Here is a 14,066-nt window from a genome sequence, read left to right on the forward strand (position 1 = left end):
TAGGAGGACTGCGAAGGAGTGTGAGACGGTATCTGAATATCAAAAGAAAAAGGGATGGCGGCATCAAGTGAAGCAGTGCATGCTGGGAATATAGAAACCTAATAACGTGGGCTTGTTAGCGTGAATAATCAATACATTTATTCATACACGGCATCTCTTTGGAAAAGCCACTTTAAATGGGTGACAGAATAGACAACGCCATTCAGCTCCCTTACAGACACCAATACCGAGAATTAGCAGCCACTCTTTCCAGTCTTGAATCAATATCTTTTCCGCACTTAAAGCCCACTGGGGAAGCATCGCCAGCATTCCCAAACAGAGATTAAGACAGCAGCTACATGGTTCTTGACTTTCAAAAACACATCCTGCGCCTTTCCCGGACCCATCGCCCAGCGGAATATGGGAGGTCTCAGCCCAGGCTGTGTAACTGCGTGACCCTTCGCATCCCTGTCGGAAGCCAGCGTCCGTCAGAGAGCATGTCAAGTGGAAAGGTCAACGTGATTCCACACTTCTTTAAAGTGGAGGGAAAAAACGAATCACCTAGAGGCCTCCGTGTACACTGTAGGCCATCCTGATGAAACAAGCGCGCAGCTTCAAGGTGGAAAGATGAGAGAACGACTAACAAGATCTGACAGAGACAACTGCCAACAAGATGGCCGCCGCCAGGCTAATCAACACCGAAAAGAACACCAACGCGTCACAAACACCTGAATCTGAACTACTGTGGGAGTAACTGGCTGGATTCAAAACACTTGCAGACAGCCGCTCGAGTTCTTCAACTTCACACACCAAAACTAACGAGACAACCGCAACGAACGCCGATGAAATGGCCACTGCTAGGCTAATCTACACCTAACCAAGAACTAACAGAATCCCTTCACACACACTCGACTCAGTGCGATAGCCAGTAGAGATGTTTCATTCCGGTAGGCAGCTTCTTCTTGAGCAAATGCCAGAACTAACAAGAGATAACAATGTTATATTCGCCTCTTCAGGCTAAGTATCAAACATGCGGATGAGCAGGGACAGAAAAACACACCTGGACACTGCAGGGTGTGTATGGCAGCCCACTGCAAGGGAAGAGGCAGGGTAGAGGGCAGACTTCAATACAGCCTCCCTCAGGAATTTGCACTGCCACACTGTCAGATGTTAGCATGTGCTGCCACCAAAATGGGTTTCTCTCATAGAGAGGAAACGAGGGGGAGGGAGATATGGAGGTATAGTAATTTAGAGAGAGATAGAGTGAGAGAAAGCCAGAGATAGAGTGAGAGAGAGCGAGAGAGAGAGAGAGAAAGCAAGAGAGAGAGAGAAAGCGAGAGAGAGAGAGAAAGCGAGAGAGAGAGAGAAAGCGAGAGAGAAAGCGAGAGAGAGAGAGAATGCGAGAGAGAGAGAAAGTGAGAGAGAGAGAGCACTCCTGAGACATAAAGAAATTGGGATCGGGAGGGATTGAGAGAGGGAGAGACTTTCACAAAGATACCATCGGCCAGGAAATAATAACACGAGTGACTGAATAAGAAAACCTCATTTCACATAATGAGTATTCTAATCAAGAGATTACATTATCGCGCATCGCGGCAGTGGGGGAGCAGGGAGCCCCTGGCAACCGGGTGCTGGCACCGCGTAGGCAGCAGTGCCCGCGCCGCCGGAGAGTGAACGGCTCAATGACTTCCATTGCCACAACAGCACAGCCCAGCGACACCTACACTCCCTCTTCTCACTTCCTCCCTTCCTCTTCATCCCTAACTCATACTCACCGTCTCTCGGACACTAGCTTTAACGTTTGCCCTTGCCAGTTAAGTAATCTGGTTTCTGAACTCACTGGGGAATTTTTCCAAGCCGCTGTGCATCCATTTCTTGTTCTTCGATGTATAGGGCTGAGTACCTGCACATGCACTTTGTGACAACCGCTTATGCAAAAAGGGCTTTATGAAAGAAATGTGATTGACTGGTCAACATTTTAATCCAGGACAAGAAATCGGAAGGGAGAGTTGCCGTGGACAGGCTGGGTAAGCTAAAGCCATGGTAACTGAACAGTCATGCAATCAACTGGCTGGCCAGATTAACACTCAGCCAATCACAACTTTGTTTATCCAACTTCCCCAATCAGAGTTAAGAAGGAACAATTTTCAGCCATTCAAGGGGCCTGGGCCTTAAATAATCAATCTTCAATAAGACAAGGACCATTCGTCATACATTACAATAAAACAGCCTTTGGGTGTGACTAAGTCTGGCTGGCATAACTGACTACAGTTAGGTCAGGGCCACCTTAGCAACAGTTGGTATGGTGGAATAGCTGCTCTGCTTTGATTAGTTTTAAGGGTTGAAAGACAGAAAGAAAAGATGCTATTGCTCAAGGTCACCGGCTGACTCCTTGTCTGGGCCGATGACAAGCCCATTCACTCAATCCCAGTCTGCACTTCTCCCTACCTTTCTGCCTGCTGTTCTCCCTCTCAATCACTCTCTCACTCCACTCCGTGCACAACTTTTCCAGTCTCTCCCTCGCCTCACCCTCTCTGCTGCCTCTGTCGCTCTCCCCGGTTCTACCCAAGCCCCCCCCCCTCTCTCTCACTCTCTCTCTCTCTCTGCCCAAAACCAAAAGAAAGAAAATCTTAGTAGCCCTCAGAGACTTGGGAACAAGATCAAGTATAGGGAGAAAGAAAGGAAAGATCAGAGCGAAAGAAAGAAAAAACGGGGAAAAGAAAGCACCCTGAACGCTGTCCCCTGAGAGACGCTCACCGTGGTAACTGTGACTGACAAGGCTGTCCCGTCTGATATAAACTACAACCACAAAACCCATACAGGCTCACCTTCAGTGGCGACAGCAGCGCTCTCATCATGACTAATGCTGATTGACTACTTACCGAACAATTGCATTGTAGAAATCAATCTGGTTTCTTGTCAAAGCAGCCCCGGGGTGGGGGGGGGGGGGGGCGGGCTGTGAAATCATGTCGTAAGCATAACAACACTGGTTTGGGCTAATTCCTAGAGAGAATGCTGTTGACTGCGTGTGTTGGGCATTCAGCTAGGATTCTTGGCGGCGTTGTAGCCAACACTTGCTTGCGCAGCCAGACAATGTTGTTTTTTCTTTTCGAAGAAGAGATTATACTTCTGGAACGAGTGCTGAGAACATGAAAGTATGTCCAGTGAAATGCTTTTCCAGAGTTATCTATACATAGAACGCACACAGATACACATTTTTACTAAATACACTAAACTTACACACTCCTTGTGCGCACGCACACACACACACACACACACACACACACACTCCCATGTCAGTTAGCTCTGGGTTCCTGTCATCAGGGACCAGTCATAGGTCAGTTGGAAACAGCTGCTCATCTCCTCAGCCAATCAGACCAGAGCAGAGCGCAAACACAGAGACGCTAAAACGTACCAATTAAATCAGTAAAATTAAACCAGGCAATCAGCGAACGCCCCTGTTCAGGTGTCTACCACAGAAGACAATCAACCGGATTTCTCCCCCCATTTCACCAAGTGACACCGATGAAATCTGCAGCACTGGATTTCTCCCGTCACATTCCAAGGTGTAAGCCGGAGCGTAGGAGGACACACTTCCGAATGAAACATCAGGATGACGATTACGGGACAGGCGGGATGATGAAACGGAGGAGGCAGAGCGAGACGGAGCAGCCTGGAGGGGACGTTGGCTCGGGAACAGACAGTTAACGCTGAGGCAATGTTCCAGCAGCGTTTAACTAGCTCCTGCGAAGGGACGTTACTGTGAGGAGTAGCACCAACCCAGGCTTTATCCGATCACAGCGACGGCCGGGCCGAGGGCCCTGAGCAGGAGGGCATGTGGCGGTGTGAGCCTGAAGATATCAGTTCATCCACATTACCGGTTCAGGGCGGCTTCTCTGAATGTTTACCTCTCCACACACCCCAGCAGTCCACAGCTTAGTGTGTGTTGGTTAGTTGCACATGAGAAGAAGTTATCACGCAAAGGCTGGATTTTCGTAGGTCCTTTTTCGCAAGAGTGTGTGTGTGTGTGTGTGTGTGTTTATGCACAACATGTTTTACATGAACGGACCTGGAGAACCGTCTGGATCTTGGCAGAGACGTCGGCCAGCTCGTAGAGCTTGACGCCCTCTTGGACCCCATTGGGCGATACCACGATCTGCTGCAGATGGGCCAGAACCACGCTGTGGGCTGTCGCCACGGCGTTGAACTTGTCAAACAGCAGTTCCAGCAGTTCCAGCAGCAGCCTGCAGAGGGCAGCAGAGATAAAGACTGGGTAAGGATAACGTGAATAAACTCAGATAAATCCCATACATTGGCCCCTGACCGCATTCTCAAAATGCATTGTCTGCCAGCTTGTCCACACCAACCCAGTATTGTTATATCAGTGACAGGGAAGGGAGGGAAAGATGCCTTGAGGAGTATTTGAACAGGGCAATAATGCAGTACTAAGCCCAAATCCCTTGAGGACTCATATTGAAACCCTCCCACCCGTTTCACCTGTACATTAGTGTTACTGCAGCAATAACAACATTTCAAAGTGTTCTCATGGACTTATCCCAGGTCAGTTGTATTGCAACACTTAAACAGGTTTAGACTTGAATTAGTGGCACATCTAATGTGTAATCATCAGTCCAGCGGCAAAATGAATTTAGTTTTGGCAAGAAATCATTTCTCCCACTGTTTTATTTTTCTCCTATATTCTATATTAACATAATTGGTGGAATTAACACCCTACTACACAAGATATCTCTCAAAGACAGGATTACTCGTGTCAACCTCTAGGTCTAAATACTCATCTCTACTCTCAATTAGTCATTCAATGACAGAATACTACTGACTGAGCTAATTCATAGTCAATTCCATGCTGACCTTCAGCGCGATGCTAAAGCTAAATTATGAAGTTATAGTTCGAATTCAAACAGGCTCTTTAGTAAAGTACTCCAGCATTTCAGCATATACCACACAAGGACCAAACTTCAACGTAAAGTGTTCTCTTAACTGTATTTGGTTAAGTGCATGTATCTGGTAGAACAGCAGTGAAGCACTTCTTTGTTAGAATGTACTTTAGATCCGAGGAAAGGTATCGCGTATTCTGAGCTTACTCCCTTAGATCATGCAAATACTTCTACTAGCACTTGGGTTGAACAAAAGATGCATACACTTTGGGGCCTGGGAGAACTGGAGAAGGGAAACACTTTTAAGAACCTGAAATATACAATAGTAGAGTGAATTTCTCCCAAATGGTATCAATCTCATAAACAGCCCACTGAGCTGGAAGGGGTACAAGTTAACTCGTAGTTTCTTCATGTGAAATAAGGCTTTGAATAGGAGCCCATATTTCTGCATCAGCAATGCTCAGAATTGAGCATCTAGTATTTGGCATTAACTTGATAGACATTCCTAAATGTATTTCCATCAAGAGGTGATAGAAGCCCCATCCAGTCAGCTAGCTGGTGCTGAATGGTTGGTATGAACAGTGGGGGTGCGGGCAGAGAGCTTCCCCAGTCGCACAGAGGCAGCTGGCTCTGACTACAATTAGCAGCATCTGTCAAAGTCTCTAGGTCCACCAGGACCCGGACACATCTGTTGGACTTTTGTTTTCGGGAATGCAGAGGCACTTCTTTCTTTATTTACGGCAGAAGCTTGGGTTGAACTCCCAGCTGAAAGTGAACATTAGGCAAACAGAAGCATTGTGGGGAATTAAGGGTGAGCGACATAGAGCGAGATGGGATTTTGTCTACGACAAAAGACTGGACCATATCTGCCAAAAGTAAATGTTAGATAAACGTTAGACAAATGTTACATAAGGTGTTTTGGGAGAATGAAGTATGTGAGAAAGATGGATGTTTCCCCATGCAGAGTCGGGCTGGTCATCTATCTCTAGACCGGCAGTATGTTATAAATAGGTTAGGGAGGGAGCATGTATGTCATGAAACAATGTCTGTTATGAATGGGTTAAAGAGGGAGGGTACATGTTATGAATGGGTTAGTAAGGGTGTATGTTATGAATGGTTTAGTTAGGGTGTACGTTATGAATGGTTTAGTTAGGGTGTATGTTATGAATGGGTTAGTAAGGGTACATGTTATGAATGGGTTAGCAAGGGTGTACGTTATGAATGGTTTAGTTAGGGTGTACGTTATGAATGGTTTAGTTAGGGTGTACGTTATGAATGGTTTAGTTAGGGTATATGTTATGAATGGTGTAGTTAGGGTATATGTTATGAATGGTTTAGTTAGGGTGTATGTTATGAATGGTTTAGTTAGGGTGTATGTTATGAATGGGTTATTTAGGGTGTATGTTATGAATGGGTTATTTAGGGTGTATGTTATGAATGGGTTATTTAGGGTGTATGTTATGAATGGTTTAGTTAGGGTGTATGTTATGAATGGGTTAGTAAGGGTGTATGTTATGAATGGGTTATTTAGGGTGTATGTTATGAATGGTTTAGTTAGGGTGTATGTTATGAATGGGTTAGTAAGGGTGTATGTTATGAATGGGTTATTTAGGGTGTATGTCATTAACGGGTCATGCAGGTGACTATTATGATTTGGTTAAGGAGGGTGTATAAAAGGACCTTGAACTGGCCGTTAACATATGCCTGATCAACCACTCACCTGGATGACTTTCTCTTCCCTCCCTTCTCATTTTGTGTGATGAATTTCATTCATTCCCCAGCAGAGACGAGGAGACGGAACAAGGGGAGAGGTCCCTATTCTCCTCATTATACAGAGGAGGCCATCCTAATAGATCCTCCCTTAAATCCGGCTCCTCATCTCCCAGAAGGACCAACCCCACAACACCCAGGTGACGGACGGCTTCACAACCAAGAGGGACCCTACACAGTCATTCAGCTTGTGTGTGTGTGTGTGTGTGTGTGTTTAGCATGCAGTGAGATGTGCCTTTATTCCAGAGGGGCAACATGTGGCACTAACTCACCCAGGCAAGTTATTTATTGTCCCCTGAAGGGTCTTCACATGACCTATTCAGCTAAGGGACTGTACCAGGTTGTCAGCAAGACGGACCGCCACAGACGGACACACTGACCCTCCGTCATGAAACAACCTAGAAATATGATCCCTAAGCATAGAACAACACGCGGAATTAGGGTGAAAACTCCAGGCGTACAAAAAACGATCCTGTTTGAATAATAGGACTGGGAGTTAATAAGCCAGCATTATAAAAAAATGATGTGTAGAAAACATGAAATATGGTAAAGTTGTCCTAAATAGGATAACCTCAAACATACCTCTAAAAAACGACTTTGTTCTGTCTAGTCTGGTCCCAACATGGCTCTGTAGTCAAACCTGGATACCCAAAAGGGGTGCACATTTATGGTTTTGGCCTTATCGATCCCTAATGACTCAGTCGTGCAGTACGGCTGCTAGAAAAAAACAAGTAAAAAACGCACCATTTTGGCACCTCAGGACCATGGCTGAGAACTCCATCCCACAATCCGTTTACATGAGATAAGCAAGACGCAAAGCACAGCAAACAGGCTAAAGACATGGGTAAAAAACTGAAAAAAAGAAACCAAAGGTTTTTTTCAGGAACCATATAGAGGCACGCTGTGCAATAAGCTGGTCATTGTCTACAGTATAGCACTGTGTTAAGCATTATGCAAGAATTAAAGCCTTGCCTACACCACTTCGGTAGGGGTTTCCATAGCAACAGGCATTGGCGGCTCCAACACTGGTGTGCGCACAAACACACATGTACGCATACACATGTAAACTGAAGACAAGGGGGGTGAAAAACAAGCTACTTCGTGGCCTCATATACCGGGGGTCAGAAAAGATTCAGCACATACTGACTGAACATGGAGCAACATCCTGACTGAACACCTCTGACAGAATAACAAGCCAGAGTCAAGCTTTTTAAATCAGTGGTGCTTCAAAGTCAGGGTCAACTGCAAAGACAACGTGTCGTCGTCGTCGTCGTCCCCGCCTCAAGAAAGTAAAAAGGATTGTATAGGCAGATAAATACAGCCATGTGGAAAAGTAAGTACAGCCTCTGGGAACTTTTTTCTGGACATACGGACATTATATTTTTTAATTTTGTAATTTAGCAGAAGCTCTTATCCCGAGTGACTTCGAGTAAGTGGATATGTAATCTTCATAAAGGTAACCTACATTTTACTTTGCTCTAATTTCTTCAAAATCTACAGAAATGCAATTTCGTAGTGTAGAAAGATGAAGTACACCCCCAGGTTCAATAGCTGGTGCACAGTCTGGTTGAAATACCTTCATGTTGCCGTTTCTTGTCAGTTAGCCCAAATACCTTCAGTATTGCTTCAACTGTGTTATGTTCAAATAGCCTACAGCAGATCGGGGATCTGACCCGGCCATTCCAGAACACTCCATGTCATCTTTTTAAAACATTCTGTTGTAGTGTTGCTTGTGTGTTTTGGATCCATTTCCCATTGCAAAATCCATGTTCAGTTCAGTTCTTTTTGACAGATGGCCTCACATTCTCCCCAAGAATTCTTTCGGGAAAATATGGGTATTGACTCAAGCACGGCAAGCTCGCCAGGCCCTGAGGCAGCAAAGCAACCCCAAACCAGAGTGGCCACCAGCTCTGCACTTCTGTTCAAATACAGGGGTTTCATTTCCCGCCAAACATGGCATCTGGCATTGGGGCCAAAAACTTGACTGACCTGTCTAGAGGACAATGTTCCAGTACTTTTGATCTTTTCCCCGGTTTTCCTGCAAGATCAGCCGTCTTGATATCATTCATGTCTTGATCGTGCCCTCAAGACATTCTCTCCAGGCAGTACTTTAAATAGCACGGTATTAAATTATTTAAGAGCAATGGACATACGTGTGAAGCGGTGGGGATGAAAATCAGTACCTCCAAATCCGAGGCCATGGTCCTCAGTCGGAAAAGGGTGGCTTGCCCACTTCAGGTTGGTGGAGAGTGCCTGCCTCAAGTGGGGGAGTTTAAGTATCTAGGGGAGAGTGAGGGAAGGATGGAACGGGAGATTGACAGACGGATCGGTGCAGCTTCTGCAGTAATGCGGTCGATGTATCGGTCTGTAGTGGTGAAGAAAGAGCTGAGCCGTAAGAGCGAAGCTCTTGATTTACCGGTCAATCTATGTTCCTACTCTCACCTATGGTCATGAGCTTTGGGTCATGACCGAAAGGACAAGATCCCGGATACAGGTGGCCGAAATGAGCTTTCTCCGCAGGGTGGCTGGGCGATGCCTTAGAGATAGGGTAAAAAGCTCGGTCACCCGGGATGAGCTCAGAGTAGAGCCGCTGCTCCTCCACATCGAGAGGGGTCAGCTGAGGTGGCTTGGGCATCTGTTCCGGATGCCTCCTGAACGCCTTCCTGGGAAGGTGTTCCGGTCCCGTCCCACCGGGAGGAGACCCCGGGGGAGACCTAGGACACATTGGAGGGGCTATGTCTCCTGGCTGGCCTGGGAACGCCTCGGTGTCCCGCCAGAAGAGCTGGAGGAAGTGTCTCGGGAGAGGGAAGTCTGGGCATCTCTGCTTAGACTGCAGCCCCCACGACCCGGCCCCGGATGAAGCAGAAGAAGATGGATGGACATAAGTGTTTGGAAATCTATCATAGCAGGTGTGACCCCTTATATGCCATTTTGACTGTCTCACTCCTTGATAGGATGTAAAATTGCCCCCAAGCATCCAAATAAGCTGCCCATGAAAGATCAGGGGAAAAGTTGTTCAATTCAAAGCTGGGGTTCATATTTTGGTGTCATGGGGGAAATGCTATGTGTTTGCATAAACAAACATATACTGAATACATATGTGTAAATATATGAAAAAAAAATAATTGAAAGTTATAAGGAGGTATAAAAATCTAAACTGTAAGGTTGTGTTCTAAGGTTTGGAATGGGGTAAAAACTGACAAAAAATACTGGGTCGTCTGTTAATCCAAAATGACCCCCTTTCCCCCTCCACTATTTACACAAAAGTCCTAAAGCAGTGTGTGGTGGGGGGAGATTAACCAGGGTGTAAGGGCTAATTAGACCCTCAAGTGGCCACTTCCAGAGAGACTGCAACAACACCAGCTTCATGAGCGGAATCCCATGTATTTTCGATTTTGTGGAGTGTCACACAAAGAGAGGAAGAGGTGGGACAAATGATATGCCTGACTTTGAGACTTGACACATGTATATTATAAAACACATCATAAATAAAAGTCACATTACATCTCATCCAGAGGGACTTCCGTTCGTGAGCGCATTCGTTTTGTACAGAAAGTCACATCTATGCATTGTCAGCAATATCTGGTTACGGAAAGCCCTCCGAGCAAGTTGGTGGGGGGCCAGCCAAGGGGGTGGTATAAGACTCCCGGATGGCTCAGCATTAACCCAAGTGGCCAACCCAGTACCCACAATGCTTAAGGAAAGCACATATTTCACTACCCTTGTAGGGATCCCAAACATCATTCCAATGACCTAACCTTAACATAACCCTAACACTCCGTGGTGGCTCGGGGGCGCCAGTGAGCTCAATCAAAGTTCCCTCTGACATGCAAGGATTATGGCATAGACTTCCTTGTGATAAGAACCAGAATGGCATGACATGTACTTCGGGAGACACGTGTCGACATCGACTGCCCCGAGTGAGCTGGGAGTTACTGCAATAAGCAGGTCCTGAATTACGAATCATACATAAGATTGGGGAAAAAAAACAAAGCAAAACAATGTATAATTACTAGCCAATGGCCACGATTGAATTTGCATTGGCCCAACGTATTACAAGGACTCATTAGACTGTGTCGAGACGAGGCAACCTTGCTGAAACCAACCCCGTAAAGCGTTTAACCAAACTGCTCCACTGCATGCAGGGCCACCACGCATTCTCTGGACGCCCTAAACCTAAGCGTTTCCCCTCATGAGGACCGGTGACATTTCCCCACCAGTCAAATTATCTTTGTTTTAATATCCTTTCAGTGACTTTTTGTTCTCCACCAGAATAGTAAAACCTGTACACACACACACACACACACACTTAAAAAGCATAAGAAACCGACAGAGCAGAGAGAAAAGAACAAACGTTCATCTCTGTGGAGGGTAAGTGCTTTTTAAAGTACCATTATTATCAGCCTTTTCTTCCAGTATCTATTGTTTTTCCTCTTTTTTTTTTTACTGCTGAGTGAATGAACGCAGAGTGAAAGAGAGGAATAGCAAAGGCAGGGTCTCGGCTTCATGGGTTACTCCATTTCCCTAAATTAGGGAGTTATGAATAATGTGCAGGGAAATGGTTGGAATTGAACCTATGGGGTATAATAGAAGCGGAGGAGAAAACAATCAAGCAGCTTGCGATGAGAAGACTGGGAGATGGAGAACTGAGGAGAGGGGAGATGAACGGTTTGCTTTATTAGCGTTTCTAAAGTGCGAGGGGGATAGAGGGAATGAGGGCCATAGAAAGTTATCCCAAATGATTATTTTTAACCTCAATCCCCCTTGTAGTATTTCTGTTTATGTTGTGGCTGAAGAGTCAATACAGAAAAGCTGAGGTTACAAGTGAATACAGAAAAGCAGAGGTTACAAGTTAAAGTGTTGCCATCATCAAGCTTGTTGGTTAACTGTCCCTATAACTGACGGAGACACATTCATACCATTCCTCTGCCCCATTTCATCATCACAGAGGAAAGGGCTGAATTAAGGCGTTCCAATGTCCTCGAACCCTGTCCTGTTCTCCACTCACACCCCCTCTAACTCTATGGGCACTATCACCTCCTCAGCCTCCATCACTATCGCTACGACCTCTCCAACCTCTCTCACCTGGGTTGGCTCTCTGTGGCCAGGTTCTCCCCTCTCTGGTATGCGTGGTCCGCAATCTGGGTAGTAGACCTCTTAAGTATCTGCTTAAGCTCAGGCTCCAGGCGCTCCATGATGGCCTTAACCGCCTCGGGGATCTTCTTAAGCTTGGCCAGACCCTTGATGAGCACACCCATGAACTCCTGGCTGTTCTCCTCCGGGTCCACCTCGGCGTCCTCGTGGGCCTCCTGCTGCGCCTGCAGCTCACGCACTAAAGGAAAAGGATGGAGGAAAAGGATGGAGGGGGGGGAGTAAGGAAAGCACCAAGGGAGAGAAATACTGCCTACGCCGGACGTGAGAGCACGTTCTAGTCCAGGGGTCACCTACAGATCTAGGATGACCCATTGGTTGCTCGCAACACATATATCAGTAGCTCGCGAAACAATACTGATGATCGTTTTCTGCCTAAAAAGCCAAACCTAACAATACCTGGCAATGAGTTCCCGTATCTAGCCGGTGGCTTTGAGAGGAGCACACTTTTTAACACCAAATGTGTAGTCAGTTGATAACAATAACAGCTTCTTGTTGGTTGATACTCATTGCCGTTGAACTCGTAGTTTCCCCAAAACTGAAATGTAGGCATACCTGGTAGACCCTGGTATCATAAGTACATCATTTCTATAAATTATGTATTATTTGTAGGTAACAGCAGCGGCAGAACAGCACAGATTCATCACAGACCGGCCCATTTATCAAGCAAGACGTGGCGTAACTATAACCAAGCAAACAACTGTTTTTGTATGTGTTGAGGGCTAACGGCCCAACAAAGAATGATCTCTAGCTTCCAGGGTTTTGCCTTAGTAGCTACCTATATAACGTCTAACTAGTTTGTCAGTATAGCTGAGGTCATGTGTTGTATTAGACCTCACATTTTTGTAGCCTATCCTGTCCAATGTTTTAAACATTTCCTAGGCTAGTTTTACTGGACAGAGATGTATGGTTAACTTATTAGCTATGTAGCTAACGTCGTACTGAGATGGATGTATGAATTACCTGTCGAAGAGAAATATGGCCAACTCTGCTTGCTTTTCTGATCCATATCACCCCAGAAAAACACCTCCCTTGCTTGAAAACAAAGCCTGTATCTATTTTTTATTAGTAGCTCTCTCCATAGCTTTATTCAAATTTTGGGGGGGACTGGCAATGCACAACAACGGAATAAACAAGAGAAAGTGATTATGATAAACAAGAGAAATTGGGAAGATGCAGAATCTACTAATCATAAATACTTTATAAGAAGACATCCTAGGGAAATCAGGCCTGAGGGGGGTGAGTAGGGCAGAGATAATTAATTTCACCTGTTGTTGATATAACTGTTGTCATGTCTCTGCCCTATTCAGAAACCCTCAGTTCAGGATTCTGGCAGCTTTATGCTCACTATTGAGAGCAGTAAGGAAGGAGAGCAGGTACATGAGCACTTTTTCTACTGACGTTTCTCTCTGATACATGTTGTTTATATTTAGGGGAGCTCAATTCTGCATAATTCCTTGTTCGTGTTGGAGGAACAGCCAGAGCTGTTCAAGATTATCTAGTTCATATTTCTTTAGTTTTAGATGACCCAGGACCAAGATGACCCAGGATCTGCTCGGATGCACCACCTGTTTTGTTCATTTTGTGAGAAACAATTTGTTTTGAAAAAGGAAAGAAAAAGATAAAATGGCTCTTTACTTTACACACGTCTCTGGTCTCTATTTTGGTCATCACACTTTAGTTTTTTCGTTGTGACGGAAGTGCCAACCAATCACAATGCAGACAATAAACTACATATCAAATAAAACTTCCCCAAAACCCATTATATCATTATAATGTTCCTGCTTTTGTACGGTGTAAATCTTACAAATGTCCCCTTGACAATAACACTATTGAAATTTCTCATAATAATAAAAGTAATGTCATTAACAATAAAAACAAATATGTACACATAAAACGCTTTCATATTTTCATAATGACAGAAAACATTTTGCAGTATTTTTGTTTGCCACATACAGTGGCTTCAGTACATATTCAGGCCCCTTCACTTTCTCCACATTTGGTTGTGATACTGTATACTTATTAATAAGGCTTATTTTATCAGAGTTTTTTTATCAGAGTGTTTTGAAAATAAAAAATCGTACCGAAGTTGTGACCGGTGGACTGCAAACAAGAGACATCAAGGATGATCAAAGGACACAGGATGTATCAGAGCGTAATTTGGAGTGTATTTAGATTGATGGCAAAGACGTCAGTATTTGCTTTGATTATAAATGAAGTCTACAACAACAAAAGGTGGAGAAAGTGCAGGGGTCTGAATACATTCCGAAA

General features: G+C 45.1%; 1 protein-coding gene across 1 annotated transcript in view; it reads right to left on the bottom strand.

Annotated features, from left to right (window-relative positions):
* Nucleotides 1–14,066, bottom strand: part of exoc4 (exocyst complex component 4) — a 123,364-nt gene that overhangs the window by 96,336 nt on the left and 12,962 nt on the right. The window contains exons 6-7 of the mRNA XM_013140204.4: nucleotides 11,730–11,976; nucleotides 4,049–4,223 (exon numbers count right to left, since the gene is read on the bottom strand). Coding sequence (XP_012995658.3) covers nucleotides 4,049–4,223; nucleotides 11,730–11,976 — 422 coding nt within the window. The remainder of the gene's footprint in view (nucleotides 1–4,048; nucleotides 4,224–11,729; nucleotides 11,977–14,066) is intronic.

This window comes from Esox lucius, chromosome 23 (genome assembly GCF_011004845.1).
Source record: "Esox lucius isolate fEsoLuc1 chromosome 23, fEsoLuc1.pri, whole genome shotgun sequence".
Taxonomy (NCBI): domain Eukaryota; kingdom Metazoa; phylum Chordata; class Actinopteri; order Esociformes; family Esocidae; genus Esox; species Esox lucius.